We start from the raw sequence: 14,872 nt of genomic DNA on the forward strand, positions 1-14,872 counted from the left end.
CCCACTGGCTCCTGGGGCCCCTCCCACCCCCGGTCCAGATAAGGCCAGCCCAGGACTGCCTCATCTGTCAGTAGGCACTGGGCTGTGATGGGGCTGCCTGGCTCCCCATGGCAGCGGGCGCTGTTGCTGTTGGGGCTACTGCTCCCTCCTGCCACCCCCTTCTGGCTCCTCAATGTGCTCTTCCCCCCGCACACCACGCCCAAGGCTGAACTCAGTAACCACACACGGCCTGTCATCCTCGGTAAGCCCCCACTAGGCCCCTGATACATCAAGAGAGACCCCGGGGAGCCTGGGTCCTAAGCCTGACAGCAGCAGATTCTGTCAAGGTTCTCTTGGCCCACCATGAGCCCTCACCAGCCTGACTTGGTGTGGGGAAGGACCAAAGGCTTGTTCTCCAGAGACATCGCTCCTTTCTCCTTCACAATATTCTTTCTCCAAGTTGTCTTCTCCGGGGGTCTGGGGTTGGGGTGGTGGTCGGCAAATGGGAATAGATTTGCCTGAGGCCTTGGCCAGGGCACTACAAGCCATGACCAGCTCTAGATACATTGGATACTGGGTTAAGCCCCACCACTTCCTTGGCCTCTATCTTACCAAGAACAAGATACCCAGCCAGAGATACCCAGCTATCCCAGGCAGGATAGCAGGAGAGGTCTGTAAAGGCCTGCCCCCTGTTCAAGGCCCAGCCCCTGTCCCCCCTTACCTATTTGTTCTCCCCTTGGACTTTGGCAATAATGGAAAGCCAGGCTGGGTGTTTGCTTTGTGGGGGCAGGGGTCAGTGGCCTTGGTTCCTGGAACCTTCCGTGCCTGAAGGGAGCCTGGAATCAGCGGTACTGGTGGGACAGTAAGAATGGAGCCAGAGAGAGGTGTCATTAGAACCTTGAGGAGGGTGTACGAGATGGAGGGGTGGGCTTTTTTGGGTGGTAGGGTTGGGGGGTTGGAGAGAAGCCAAGAGGTTCAGAACAAAAGCTGGTGCCCACAGTGCCTGGCTGCTTGGGGAATCGGCTAGAAGCCAAGCTGGATAAACCAGATGTGGTGAACTGGATGTGCTACCGTAAGACAGAGGACTTCTTCACCATCTGGCTGGATTTCAACATGTTTCTACCTCTCGGGGTGGACTGCTGGATTGATAATACCAGGTATGTCCTGTGTGGTCTACCCAACCCCTGCACGTTGACCCTTGGCTGCTGGCTGCTAAATGTCCCACTATCCCCAGGATTGTCTACAACCACAGCTCTGGGCGCGTGTCCAATGCCCCTGGGGTCCAGATCCGTGTCCCGGGCTTTGGCAAGACTGAATCTGTTGAGTACGTGGATGACAACAAGCTAGCAGGTGTGTGTACCCGGGAAAGGCAAGTGCTCTTCTTGACCACCGGGCTATCCTGCGGGCATAATGGTCAGAATCCCCTCTGTTTCTGCCTCCCCACAGGCTACCTGCACACACTGGTGCAGAATCTGGTTAACAACGGATATGTGCGGGATGAGACAGTGCGGGCTGCACCCTATGACTGGCGTCTGGCACCCCGTAAGTGTTTGCAGGTGATGGGCTGGGGCCTTGACAGGTGGTCCCAGCCCCTAACTACCCTGACCTATCTACCCATCTTCAGACCAGCAGGATGAATACTACGAGAAGCTGGCTGGCCTGGTAGAGGAGATGTATGCCGCTTATGGGAAGCCTATCTTCCTCATTGGGCATAGCCTTGGCTGTCTGCACGTGCTCCACTTCTTACTGCGGCAGCCTCAGTCCTGGAAGGACCGCTTCATTGATGGTTTTATCTCTCTCGGGGCTCCGTGGGGTGGTTCCATCAAGCCCATGCGGGTCCTGGCCTCAGGTGAGGAGCCTCTTGGCCGTGGTCATCCAGTGTGGGATAAGGAGGAGTGAAACAGATCACAGAGCTAGCTAGTTGTCACTCCAGCTCTGCTCAGTGTTGCTCCGGGGATATTGACTGTCTGTCTGTCTGTCAGGGCACACCTGTTGTCCTTTAGCCCCTTGAAAGCAGCAACCATTTGGACATCTCCTTCCAGAGTCCTTGAGTGCTGATAGAGGAAGCCAATCCCAGTCATCTTTCAACCCCAGATTTGCTCCTGGTAGCCCCCAAGTCCTGTACACTATGGCTTTTAGCTACATTTTACCTCCCAGAGCCCCTGTGCCCAGGAATCTGTTTCATCGAGGACATGATCTGCCATGGCAGGGCCAAACATAGGGATCCTTCTTGCTCCTGTTTTGAGCAGTAGCCCCAGGGACCCAGTATTAATACAGCTACTGCTCACTGAACACCACTGGATACTGTGCGCAGCAAGGCTTAGCCTTCACTGTGAAGTTTACAGTCCAGTGAGTGATCCACCAGACTGTACGACTGGATGTAAAGCAAATACCATTGCCGGGCAGTGGTGGTGTATGCCTTTAATCCCAGCACTTGGGAGGCAGAGGCAGGCCTAGTCTACAGAGTGAGTTCCAGGACAGCCAGGGCTACACAGAGAAACCCTGTCTCAAGAAAACAAAAACAAAAACAAAACCCAAAACAAACCAAAACAAAACAGATACCATCTAAATCTCCTGAAATGCAGTCCTGTGACCACTGTGCAGCATAGGCAGAGGACCTAAGGAAGAATAGCCAACACACACACACACATCCCTTATTCTCTTTAACTGTCCCTCTTCCCATGCACTCTGTTTGAGGCCCCATCTTCCCTGTTTGAGCTCTGTCTTACCAGCATAGCCTCTTTTATTTATTTATTTTATTTTAAGATTTATTTACTATTGTATCTAAGTACACTGTAGCTGTCTTCAGACACACCAGAAGAGGGCATCAGATCTCATTACAGATGGTTGTGAGCCACCATGTGGTTGCTGGGATTTGAACTCAGGACCTTTGGAAGAGCAGTCAGTGCTCTTAACTGCTGAGCCATCTCACCAGCCCCTGCCTCTTTTATTAAATAAGTATACTGAACACTTAACCGAACACCAGGCCTGTTCTTGTCTGTGTTTTGGAATCAAGATCAGGTTGCGGCAGAAACAAGATGGAGCGCTTTCGCAGAGGTAAACTGGACCAGGCCCAGCTCCCTGTCCCACCTTGTTCTCCCCTGTCCTACAGGTGACAACCAGGGCATCCCCATCCTGTCCAACATAAAGCTGAAAGAGGAGCAGCGCATAACCACGACTTCCCCCTGGATGCTCCCAGCCCCTCACGTGTGGCCTGAAGACCATGTGTTCATTTCCACACCAAACTTCAACTACACCGCCCAAGACTTTGAGCGTTTTTTCACAGATCTACATTTTGAAGAAGGCTGGCACATGTTTCTTCAGTCTCGTGACCTACTGGCGGGCCTCCCCGCACCTGGTGTAGAAGTATATTGTCTCTACGGTGTGGGCAGACCCACACCCCACACCTACATCTATGATCACAACTTCCCCTACAAAGACCCGGTGGCTGCACTCTATGAAGATGGAGATGACACCGTAGCCACCCGCAGCACTGAGCTCTGTGGCCAGTGGCAGGGCCACCAGTCGCAGCCCGTACATTTGCTGCCCATGAACGAGACAGATCACCTCAACATGGTCTTCAGCAATAAGACACTGGAACATATCAATGCCATCCTACTGGGTGCCTACCGCCACGGCACTCCTAAGTCCCCAGCTGCCAGCCGAAGTCCCCCACCCCCTGAATAAAAAAGACCTAGCTGTTATAAATAAGTCCAGTGTGTTTGTTATGGGTTAAGGGGAAGGCACTACTAGGATCCTTAGATACCTGCATCACCGGGCTGATTCATGCTTGATCTGGGCTTAGGGGAACAGGAGGTTCAGTGGGCTTTGGTAAGGCCCCAGACTGGACTGACTTTGAGATGTGTAAATAGATTTTCATTGTCCTAGCTGAGCTGCTCAGGAAGCTTGCTCTGTGGCTTCTTTCTTAGGGGCCCGGGCCAGTATTCAGATCTGGGTGTATGGCTGTTGGAATGGGGACACAGAGGAATAGGATTTGAAGCCGACTTTTGAGTTCTGGTTGGATACAGAAATTTACAATGAAGCATGGTGGTGCACGCCTTCAACTCAACACTTGGGAGGCAGAGGCAGGCAGATCTCTGTGTAGGCCACTCTGATACACACGGTTCCAGGACAGCCAAGACCACAGAGATTCTCTCCCCAAAACACAAACAAATAAATAGAATTTAAGATATGGTGGCTGGGGCTGGGGACTGTTTTTGTTGTTGTTGTTGTTGTTTTTTGTTTTTAAGATTTATTTATTAGTATAAGTTCCCCGTCGCTGTCTTCAAACGCACCAGAAGAGGGTATCAGAACTCATTATGGGTGGTTGTGAGCCACCATGTGGTTGCTGGGATTTGAACTCAGTACCTTTGGAAGAGCAGTCGGTGCTCTTACCCACTGAACCATCTCACCAGCCCCTGGGGATTGTTAATGTAAGAACTTGGATTCTATAACCAGCATTAAAAATAAAAGGGGAAGGCCAGGCAGTGGTGGTGCACACCTTTGATCCCAGCACTTGGGAGGCAGAGGCAGGCGGATTTCTGAGTTTGAGGCCAGCCTGGTCTACAGAGTAGCCAGGGCTATATAGAGAAACCCTGTCTCAGGAATAAATAAATAAATAGGGCTAGAGAGATGGCTCAGCGTCTGTTGAAAGAAGCTGTTTTTCCAGAGGACCCTGGTTCAATCCCCAGCACCCACATGGCTGCTCACACCTGTCTGTAACTCCAGTTTTAGGAGATCTGACATCCTCACACAGACATGCAGGCAGAACACCAACACACATAAGATAAGCCATAAAGGCCGGGCGTGGTGGCGCATGCCTTTAATCCCAGCACTCGGGAGGCAGAGGCAGGTGGATTTCTGAGTTCGAGGCCAGCCTGGTCTACAAAGTGAGTTCCAGGACAGCCAGGGCTATACAGAGAAACCCTGTCTCGAAAAACCAAAAAAAAAAAAAAAAAAAAAAAAAAAGATAAGCCATAAAAATTTTAAAAATTAGGGCCAGGTGGTGGTACACATGCCTTTAATCTTCTCATCCAGGCCAACCTTGTCTACAGAGCTTATTCCAGGACAGACAGGGCTACACTCAACTACACTGAAAAACAGTTTTTCAAGAGTGCTCCCTGCCACCCCCCCAAAAGTTTAGGATCTGAAGAAAAGACAGTTCATCTAAAGAAGATTTTAATTTGGGACATTAGAGAGAGAGAGAGAGAGAGAGAGAGAGAGAGAGAGAGAGAGAGAGAGAGAGAGAGAGAGAGAGAGAAAGCACAAAGCACTCAGAAGAGCATTTTTTTTGCACTTGGAGAGGACCTGAGTTTGGTTCCCAAGCCCACAAGGTGGCTCATGATCATCTGTAACTTCAGTTCCAGGGAATCTGATGCCCTCTCCTGACCTTGGTGGGCACGTGGCATGCACATACCACATTCACTCATACACATAATTAAGCCTGCAAGGGCTTCATTTCTACTTACTTTTAAGGGGTTTTGTGTGTGAGTGCTTTACCTGAATACATGTATGTGCCTGCAGTGCTCAGGGGGTGTCAGCCGAGATGGGAATGGAGGATCTAAGGCGCACCATAGAAGGTCTGGCAAGGAATGTAATAGCCCCTTCCTCAAGTTATCTGGGACTAGCAGCAAAGACGAAAGTGAAAGAGAAGATGCACACAGCAGCCAACAGCCTCTGAACTAGGGTGGGGGTGAAAGCGAAAGTAGGAAGCGTCCGGAAAAACCCCACAGAAGCCAGGACAGACGCCTCTGCTCCCCCTGGCTGATCCACTCATCGAGACCCCCGCATTCTCACTTGGCCTTCCTGCCCCGAGATGCTGAAGCAGGCAGTGGAACCCAGAGGAGGCTTCTCTTTCGAGAACTGCCAGAGGTGAAGGGGGAATGGAGTTCTAGTCACGAACTGCTGGTGCCTTGTTTTATTGGTGGAGTGGGGGAACCCTATGTTGGGTGACCAAGGTGGGGGCTTAACCCAAGAGGTGAGGAGTAGAAATGGGTTTGATGCAGAGCTGAAACGCCAGTCACCCCAATGTTTCCAGGAATGCGTCCTTGGAACACGTCTTTCCGGGACTTCGGGTTCCTCATGCACGCAAGACCGGGACTACCATCGCGGGGCTTGTGTTCCGAGTAAGCGGGGTGATAAGGGCTGGAGAGATAGAAGGGCAGCCACTGCGGAGATCAGGTGGGCATTAAGGCTGGGCTCTGCCTCTGCAGGATGGAGTCATCCTGGGAGCGGACACGCGGGCCACTAACGATTCAGTTGTGGCGGACAAATGCTGCGAGAAGATCCACTTCATCGCCCCTAAAATCTAGTCAGTATGCCCCGGACCAGTCCCCATATTCAAACATAAGCTGCACTGTCGCTCACTCCCTACTTTGTCCCTGCACGTCCCTGTCCACATCCACCATCCCTTTGTCCCTTAGCTGCTGTGGGGCTGGAGTAGCTGCGGACACTGAGATGACTACGCGGATGGCAGCTTCCAAGATGGAACTACATGCGCTGTCCACCGGCCGTGAGCCTCGAGTGGCCACGGTCACCCGCATGCTGCGCCAGACGCTCTTCCGGTGAGCAAGTGGGGCTAAAATGACCCCTAGAGGGGGTATCTGCAGGTGGGTGGAGTTGACAGGAGGCGGGACGTGGGGGGGTGGGGGGAAGCGGGGCTGCAACCAGCAGGGAGACCGGAAATGGACAGACTAAGCTTAGTTCCGGAAGAGGCAGCGTCAATTGCAGGACGCCAGGCCAAAGAAAGGGGTGGGACTCAGACCAAAAGGCAGTGTAATGGGCGGGGCCTGTCTGCTAACATTAACCCTGCCCGCTCCTCCACAGGTACCAAGGCCACGTGGGGGCATCATTGGTCGTGGGCGGGGTTGATTTGAATGGACCGCAGCTCTACGAGGTGCACCCACATGGTTCCTACAGCCGTCTGCCCTTTACTGCCCTAGGTGAGCTCTTCCACCCTTTAAATCAGTCCTGCTCCTGCAACCCCACCTTCAAGGTTTTTACCTCCGCAGCTAACAACTGACTTCGGATGCCCCTTCCCACCTGCAGGCTCTGGTCAGGGAGCAGCCATGGCACTGTTGGAAGACCGGTTCCAGCCAAACATGACGGTGAGCGACTTCTTCATGCTCACTGGCAGGGAGTGCTGAAAAACCCTAGCCAAGTATAGAAATAAGAAAGGCTTATTAGGTGTGAAGGGGACAACTGAGTAGGGACTGAGTAAAGTTGAAGATGGGAGGGCCAGTCAGGAACCAAGCTTAGACCACAGAGAGAAGCGGAAGCTCACAACGGATCATTACTGAAGGAAGAGGTAAAGTCCATTGGGTTTCAGTATGATGTTTGAGATCTGGACGTGGGAGTGGGGTAGAAGAGACTATGTGCTTCAGAGATAACTAAGGCCCAGAGAGAAACACGTGACACACTGGGTGGGAAGACAGCTGGAGTGTGTGGGGGTAATACATGTAAGCGACACTGAGAAGTTTGTACAGAGGACAGTGGGTGGAGGGCACACAGTTTTGGAGGAGAGGGGGTCAGAAGCCAAGGGACTGGAATTTTCAATGGATGGAGAGAAAGGAGGTTGAGCTTACATAAAGAGCAAACTGTCTAGACTTCAAGATTAACAAGTCCCCTCCCTGGTTAGAGTGTGGTAACACTAGGTCCATTTAACCTCATTTCCACTACCCAGCTGGAGGCTGCGCAAGAGCTGTTGGTGGAAGCCATCACAGCAGGAATCCTGAGTGACCTGGGCTCTGGAGGCAAAGTGGATGCCTGTGTGATCACTGCAGGGGGTGCCAAGCTGCTGAGAGCACTGAGCACCCCCACAGAGCCTGTGCAGAGGTAAGAGCACGGGAAGGGAGGGCTGTGTGTGCCTGTGTCTCGGGCCAGGCTGCATTCTAAAAGGCTGGCCCTCCTCCCTTCTAGAGCTGGCCATTACCGATTTGCTCCTGGAACCACACCTGTCCTGACCCGGGAAGTGAGACCCCTGACCCTGGAACTTCTCGAGGAAACTGTGCAGGCCATGGAGGTGGAATGAAGTGGCCTGAGATGTAGCGTATGGAACGAGGGTGAATAAATCCGGGAAACACAAACACTTAAACAGAAGGCTGTGTCTTTCTTGAGAGGAGTGAGCCAAGCATCTGTATGAGTTTTGTGGCTGAGGTATCCACCTAAGGATGATAGACCCAGTTCTTGGCCTGAGGTCCTCCTCCTCATCACCTCAGGGATCTATCCTTGCAGAAGCCCAGCACTATAAGCTTTGGAGTAGAAAGCTATATCCTATCATCCCCAAACCATAGTTCCATATGGTAGAAACTTACCCTACCAGTACCCTGTCTTGGAAGACCCCAATGGACAATCCCACTGTTAGCCTTTCCCTGACTTATCAGTAACCACCTTTTTCCACCAGCTACCCTGGGACCTTAGGAGGCTAAAATGCTGATAGAGTAACCACTTCCTGACTCTAAGGGCAAGTTCCCACTAAGCACCTCTCACCACCTACAGTTCCTCTACTTAGGACAGCCCTCAGATGACCGAACATGTGTGAGCTTGTGAAAAGCTGGGCTTTGTCTACACACGTGGACTGTGAGGAGGGAGATTGCCTCTGTTCTCTGGGCTGAAAGGGGTTGTGGACTTGTGGGGCAAGATGACACAGCTAATGTTTCATAGCAAGGTTTCTTCACTGAGTGCCAGGCCCTCTGGGTACTGGTAGAAACACCCTGCCCTGCGAGTAGCTGAGCTCCATTGGGGCTTCAGAATGGATAAGGCATGTTCTCTAGAGAGCTGCTCCTCCAGGCTGGACACCCTTGGCCCCTGATTGTTCCCCCTAAAACTTTATTATGAAAAATTGTATATACAATAGTAAAGCGAAAGGGCTGGTTTAGTAAATATCCCTAGGTCCACCAGCCTTTATAATTCATATTTTGTCATATCTGATCTCGTGTCCTTTACCCATTCACCTGCTTCACGTTTTAGACTGAGGTATTCTTGAGTCTATCAAAGCCTTTGATACCCTAGAAAAATTCAAGCCAGCCCACCATTGCAACTCTGCATACAGAAGCGCCCTTTCTCCACTGGTTCAAGCTCAGCCTGGAGCTCAATAACAAATATGCTGTGCATATATCTTGCCTATGGCAAGCTGAGGTCTAGAAACAGATTTCTACTACCAGCTTCAACCCAGGGTCTCTCAGCCACTGAGAGCTCACACTTACCAGTAACATAGGTCTCAGAGAGTCAGACGTATGAGGTTTGCCTTGTGCTGGTAAGAGAATGGCCTCTCTGGGCAAACCTCTGACTCCTGTTCCATACTGATGAGAAATCCAAGCTGCTGTCTGTTAGGATTCACAACCTGCTGGAACCTTCCTCCCTGGCCTTCCTGGCAAAGGTTGGCCACATCTGGCCATTCTCTCCACCATTCATAACACCCCCATGCTCTGAACAGGCTTCTTTGAAACTCCAGTATTCCCAATAGCCCTGGAGAATTTCATAGGTCCCAACCACCAACCAGGTTGACACTTTAGACCTAGTTCAGCCGTCTGTCCTTGGTACCCAGTGGTCAACACTTGAGGTAGGAGGTGATTCAGAAAGTCAATGGGAAGCCAAAGTTTGAGAAGATGGAGGTGAGAACCTCACACCTGGGTACTTGATAATTCCAAGGACTTTGGTCTGAGAAGTCTTCTCCTTAAAGCAGGTGTGAGGCTATGCCAAGACCACACAGCTGGCCTAGTCTCAGGCCCAAGACTTCTGCCCAAGGACAAGGATGCCCATAAATAAAGCACCAGGCCATCTCAACACCATTCCTTATTTGTCACAATGCTACTGCTCAGCCTAACCCTTAGCCTGGTCCTCCTTGGCTCCTCCTGGGGTAAGTGGGCTGGGAACCGACCTTGACTGTTCAGGGGCCCAGACAAGGAGCCAGCCTGATGAGAAGGGAACGGACAGTGTAAGCAAAAGGAAGGAACCTTCAGGGCTGAGAGTAAGGGAAGAGCCAGGGACAAGTCTCACAAATGAGGCGGGAGCTTGAGCCAGACCTAAGAAGGCTCAGGAACACATAAGAGATGTGTATAGTCTAACAAAGCCTTCTAGCTGCATAGTAGACTATGCAGGCCTAGAAAAACAGAAGGCAGGGAGGTGATAGCAGGAATGAGAAAGAAAACTGGCCTAGGTTGGTAGCTGTGATAGCATGCACAGGACTTGAAGGCTGGTAGGGTGGGCTAGCCAAGATAGCTGTGTATGCCTACAAGGCACTCAAGGGAAGGGCTTGTGAGTAATTCTCTTGGAGCTCCTCCTGGATCTACAGTCTGGGGGCACCTTGAGGAAGGCATTAGGGAGAGGTAGACTGGGATTGGATTCTCACCAGCCCTATCTATGTTCAGGCTGTGGTGTTCCTGCCATCACACCTGCACTGAGCTACAACCAGAGGATTGTCAACGGGGAGAATGCAGTGCCAGGCTCCTGGCCCTGGCAGGTGTCTCTACAGGTAATGCGCCCTATGGGTGGGTTGGGGTCCTGGGTGCTTTAGGCTAAGGTAACTTAAGCCCATTCATGTATCTGACTTTTGACCCTAGGATAACACTGGCTTCCACTTCTGCGGTGGTTCTCTCATCAGCCCGAACTGGGTGGTCACGGCTGCCCACTGCCAAGTCACGTGAGTGTATCCCCTCCCTTGGATGCCCGCTCTGAAACCACTTAGCAGCTGCCCATTCTCATTATCCTTGCAGGCCTGGACGCCACTTTGTCGTTTTGGGAGAATATGACCGATCTTCCAATGCTGAACCTGTGCAGGTCCTCTCGATCGCAAGGGTAAGTACTGGCTGTGCATGCAGAAAGGGAAAATGGACTGCAGGGGTTCTGCTTTGGACACAGAAATCCAGGCATGCCCTGACCTACCCGCCTCAGCACCGACCTGGACACCTGTGCCCACTCCAGCTTTACATGACTATTGACTGGCTCCACAGGCCATCACACACCCTAACTGGAACGCCAACACCATGAACAATGACCTGACTCTCCTGAAGCTTGCCTCACCAGCCCGGTACACAGCACAAGTATCACCAGTCTGCCTGGCTTCCACAAACGAGGCACTGCCTTCGGGGCTCACCTGTGTCACCACTGGCTGGGGCCGAATCAGTGGTGTGGGTAAGAACCTGGGTAATGAGGGGAGACCAGAAGAACACCATAGATCAGCCTAACCACCTCTCCTGGCCCACAGGCAATGTGACACCAGCTCGCCTGCAGCAAGTTGTTCTACCCCTGGTCACTGTGAATCAGTGTCGGCAGTACTGGGGTTCACGCATTACTGATGCCATGATATGTGCAGGTGGCTCAGGCGCCTCCTCATGTCAGGTAAGCACCCTGTCCTCCGCACTGTCCCGTGGGACATGTCCCCAAACGGCCATGCTGACTTCTCCCCTTTTATTCCCTTTCAGGGTGACTCAGGAGGCCCTCTTGTCTGCCAGAAGGGAAACACCTGGGTGCTTATTGGGATTGTCTCCTGGGGCACTCAGAACTGCAACATACAAGCACCGGCCATGTACACTCGGGTTAGCAAGTTCAGTACCTGGATCAACCAAGTCATGGCCTACAACTAAACTGTCCACAGATCCTTTCCCCATCTCAATCTAATAAACATCCTAGTCTCAGTTTCTCTTGGGCACCCTCATCTTTCATCTTAGTGGGAAGGTGAGGCTTTTGAGGGTTCTACCCTTGACTTGGACTTTGTCTTCTGGTATAGCACCAGCTGAGGAGTCAGGATCTTCCTGCAATAATCAGCCCAGACAGTGGCCCTTACTCTTCTTTTTTGAACAATCCACTAGTCCCAAGGCACAGTCAGTGTGGTCAGAAAAAATGGCAGCCTTCCCTGAGGGAGGGCAGCCTGTTTATTGGATACGGAAGATACATTTACAGAGTACACAAATAAATAACTGCACAGTCTCCATCCATGGCATGAAGGCCTGGTGGACCTATCAAAGGCCCGGACACTAAACTCCCTCTGTCTTATCCTCACAACCAGACCTACTTTGGGCAAGAGAAAAAATAAATCCCCATTGGTTCACACCCCCAGGGATTCCTGGGGAACTGATAGGTGGGGGAACTCTGAGGCTTTGGCTCTCCACTGCCTCCTTCCCAGGGGGAGGGGTGTGTGAAGAGAGCATATAGAAGGCACAGTTGACTTGGAACAGAGTGGTCTCTTTGGTTTAGTTTCCCAGTGGAGGTGGCATATGTAGAAAAGAGCGACTCGCCCAAGGCTGCCTCCTGAGAGGAGCTGAGTGGAGCTAGACTCTTCCTGCTGACAGGCTCTTAATCTAGCCAAGGCCCAAGCTAGGCTCTGCCTGGCCCCTTCCTACCCACTGAGAGCAGCTACAGAGGGAGGGAGGTTGCATTCCAGCCTAATGGGATAGTGGTAGAGAGACCATGACAGCTATAGGGACTGTTGTGGCTCAGTCCCCTGGGAAAGCTGCCCCTGTAACCCTACCCTACCTCCCAGCCTGAGACTTGGTGGGGCCAGCCTGGAAAGTTAATGCTATGAAAAGAAACGAGCACAGGGCAAACAGGGCAAGGCCAGCTCTTACAGCAGGGTCAGCACCCAAGGCCCCCAGGGTTCGGAGGCAGGTAACACAGTACGGCTAAGTTCCAGGGTGAGGTGTGGAGAAACTGAACAGAAGCGGAAGTTGAGCAGCCCAGGACTCTCCCCCAAGAGGGCTGTGGGTTTGCAAGGCTGTGCAACCGGCATCATCCCCTCCCCTGGCCACCTATGCCCAGACCAGACACGAGGTGGCGCAATGGAGCTATAAAGGAGGGCCAGGCAGCTCCAGAAGGAAGCAGCAAAGGGCAGTACAGCAAAGGACAGAACAAAGGTTGAGGAGGAGGTTCTGAGGAGGACCTTCCTCAGGCACATCCGCCCCAGGTAGCAGCACGGAGCTCCCTTAACCCCTCACTGTTGGGAAGGAGGCAGCTGGGGAATGAAATGGCGTCCTCCTGTGGAGAGACAGACGACAGTGGGCTCTGCAAAGGCACTGAGGGTGACAGACAGGATTCCTCTAATAGAGAGGCTGGAGCCTGAGGTCAAGGGCCATGCCACAGTCTCTACAGCCAGAGGTCCTGGCAAGTCTGGGGACTAGAAGACGTCCCTGGTGGCACCATGAAGAAAGACAGATCTTGGCTGGGGGAGAGAGGGTTGCTGGAGACTAACTGGAGCTAAAGGACTAAAGGACTAATGAGGCGAGTTAGCTAAGGCACAAGCCAGACCTCCCACTGGAGCATAATCTTAAGGATTGGCATGGCAGAGGATGTGGGAGCTAGACAAAGCTCTGTGGAGGGAAGGGGGTTATAAAAGGAATGGGTAAAGAGTCCTGAGCCATAGGACCCTTCTACCCAACACAGTAGCCCCACTTGGTCCAAGAAAGTGGCAAAACTTAAAGAGATCAGTGGAGACTCAGTCCTGCTACCATTCCATCCTAACAGGCCAGGCCCAGGATAGGAGGTAGGGGCTACTAAAGGTACAGAGAGGAGCTGGGTCCAGACATACTCTACATACTGCTGGGCATGAGGTCTAGCTATAGAGAAGGTATTAGGCCCAGGTGACATGGCAGAAGGTGTCCAGATGAGACACTAGTGTGTCCATGTCATAGCTGGTGGCTCAGCCATTATACTGCTGTTGATAGCGCAGGTTAAGCTCCCGCAGTTCGCGCTCCCGAACACGGCGTGACTTGTTGGACCGTGTGGAGCGGCTGGAACGCGTGGACTGGGAAGACTTGGTGCTCTGGCAACGAGAGGAAGCCCGCTTGAGGAGATTCTGGGAGATGGATCGGTGCAGATTCTTCATGGATGAAGAGGCTGCCATGCTTACTACCCATGGGTGTCTTAGGGCCTGCAGTGCAGTCATCCGGGCTCCAGGGTCCACGGTGAGCAGGCGGTCAATGAAGTCCTTGGCCAGATTAGATACACTAGGCCAGGGCTAGAAAGCAAGGCCAAGCATTAGTGTGAGCAGACGCAGCACTGCCCTCCCATCTGGATGGTGCCACACCACAGAATCAGGATCCACCCAGCACCTGTGCACTGTCTAGACAGGCAGTACCTCTCCTCTCGTGCCTGCAGCACACTGAACCTCCTTCCCCTTCCCTTCAGTGCTGACTCAGGTTCCTGAGCAAGCGATGCTTGATGCTTGGTGGAGTCTGGCAGGAGGAAAAGGACCTGTCATCTACCCTAGGCAGGAAACTTAAGTGTGCTACACCCAAAGGCTGGCTAAAGAAGATGGCCCCCTTACTAGACCCCTAATGTACCCTAGGGAGCTTTTTGTTTGTTTTTGTTGTTTTGTTTTTGAAACATGGTCTCTTTGTATAGAGCCCTGCCTGGCCTAGAACTCAATATGGAGACCAGGGTAGACTGTAACTTACAGAGATCCATCCACCTGCCCCTTTTCCCTTTTTCAGGTATACGTGTGAGTACCCGAGTGTAGCCTCCCCTCCCCTCCCACAGCCTTAATGGTTCCACTGTTTACACCTGGATGGAGCTTCCCGCTCAATTGTTCTGCCATGCCCACTGCTGGAACCTGCTGCTTTGCTGTTCCGAAGCCATCACGTGATCACCCTGCTACTGGACCCCAAGATTATTTGGCGGGAATTGGGCCCCTCCCCCTTCCTTTATAACCGAGTGCCGGAATAGTAAAAATTGAACCTTGAGCAGAGAGCTTTGTCTTGGTTCCTTCCTTATCTCGCGCAGCCCAGCCCCTCTTCTCTTCCAGGTTTCCAAAATGCCTTTCCAGGCTAGAACCCAGGTTGTGATCTACCGGCCAGACACAACACCCGAGTGCATGAATATGTACCACATATATACAGGTGCCATTCAATGGAGGACAGATGGAACTGGAGTTACAGGCAGCTGTGAGCTCTTATGTGAGTAC

The 14,872-nt window shown here is 52.3% G+C and overlaps 4 protein-coding genes across 4 annotated transcripts in view; 3 read left to right on the forward strand and 1 right to left on the reverse strand.

Moving 5' to 3' along the window:
- The first annotated feature begins 47 nt into the window (after positions 1–47).
- On the forward strand, positions 48–3,690 carry Lcat (lecithin-cholesterol acyltransferase). Its single transcript, XM_021169940.3, has 6 exons — positions 48–241; positions 980–1,136; positions 1,214–1,329; positions 1,426–1,521; positions 1,604–1,828; positions 3,092–3,690. Exons 1-6 carry the CDS (start codon positions 88–90, stop codon positions 3,664–3,666), a joined length of 1,323 nt encoding a protein of 440 aa, XP_021025599.1. The 5' UTR covers positions 48–87; the 3' UTR covers positions 3,667–3,690.
- Positions 3,691–5,445: 1,755 nt separating this feature from the next.
- Positions 5,446–8,076, forward strand: Psmb10 (proteasome 20S subunit beta 10). Its single transcript, XM_021170238.3, has 8 exons — positions 5,446–5,850; positions 6,017–6,104; positions 6,192–6,289; positions 6,402–6,542; positions 6,805–6,920; positions 7,027–7,085; positions 7,661–7,812; positions 7,897–8,076. Exons 1-8 carry the CDS (start codon positions 5,795–5,797, stop codon positions 8,006–8,008), a joined length of 822 nt encoding a protein of 273 aa, XP_021025897.1. The 5' UTR covers positions 5,446–5,794; the 3' UTR covers positions 8,009–8,076.
- A 76-nt stretch (positions 8,077–8,152) lies between these two features.
- Positions 8,153–11,615, forward strand: Ctrl (chymotrypsin like). Its single transcript, XM_021170807.3, has 7 exons — positions 8,153–9,835; positions 10,347–10,450; positions 10,539–10,618; positions 10,692–10,773; positions 10,929–11,109; positions 11,183–11,316; positions 11,400–11,615. Exons 1-7 carry the CDS (start codon positions 9,784–9,786, stop codon positions 11,559–11,561), a joined length of 795 nt encoding a protein of 264 aa, XP_021026466.1. The 5' UTR covers positions 8,153–9,783; the 3' UTR covers positions 11,562–11,615.
- A 188-nt stretch (positions 11,616–11,803) lies between these two features.
- Positions 11,804–14,872, reverse strand: part of Pskh1 (protein serine kinase H1) — a 28,145-nt gene continuing 25,076 nt past the window's right edge. Inside the window, exon 3 of the mRNA XM_021170472.2 lies at positions 11,804–13,927. Within this exon, the coding sequence (XP_021026131.1) occupies positions 13,610–13,927 (318 nt within the window). The 3' untranslated portion in view covers positions 11,804–13,609. The remainder of the gene's footprint in view (positions 13,928–14,872) is intronic.

This window comes from Mus caroli, unplaced genomic scaffold (genome assembly GCF_978045245.1).
Source record: "Mus caroli unplaced genomic scaffold, Mus_caroli_1 scaffold_10, whole genome shotgun sequence".
NCBI classification, from domain to species: Eukaryota; Metazoa; Chordata; class Mammalia; order Rodentia; family Muridae; genus Mus; species Mus caroli.

Excerpts from the sequence above, each read along its gene's own strand:
- Lcat (XM_021169940.3), top strand. The coding sequence starts at position 88 with ATGGGGCTGCCTGGCTCCCCATGGCAGCGGGCGCTGTTGCTGTTGGGG. Across the intron at positions 242-979 it reads CACACGGCCTGTCATCCTCG|TGCCTGGCTGCTTGGGGAAT; the intron begins GTAAGCCCCCAC and ends TGGTGCCCACAG. Across the intron at positions 1,522-1,603 it reads TGACTGGCGTCTGGCACCCC|ACCAGCAGGATGAATACTAC; the intron begins GTAAGTGTTTGC and ends ACCCATCTTCAG.
- Psmb10 (XM_021170238.3), top strand. The coding sequence starts at position 5,795 with ATGCTGAAGCAGGCAGTGGAACCCAGAGGAGGCTTCTCTTTCGAGAAC. Across the intron at positions 6,290-6,401 it reads TTCATCGCCCCTAAAATCTA|CTGCTGTGGGGCTGGAGTAG; the intron begins GTCAGTATGCCC and ends TTTGTCCCTTAG. Across the intron at positions 7,813-7,896 it reads CCCACAGAGCCTGTGCAGAG|AGCTGGCCATTACCGATTTG; the intron begins GTAAGAGCACGG and ends CCTCCCTTCTAG.
- Ctrl (XM_021170807.3), top strand. The coding sequence starts at position 9,784 with ATGCTACTGCTCAGCCTAACCCTTAGCCTGGTCCTCCTTGGCTCCTCC. Across the intron at positions 10,619-10,691 it reads GCTGCCCACTGCCAAGTCAC|GCCTGGACGCCACTTTGTCG; the intron begins GTGAGTGTATCC and ends TTATCCTTGCAG. Across the intron at positions 11,110-11,182 it reads GGGCCGAATCAGTGGTGTGG|GCAATGTGACACCAGCTCGC; the intron begins GTAAGAACCTGG and ends CCTGGCCCACAG.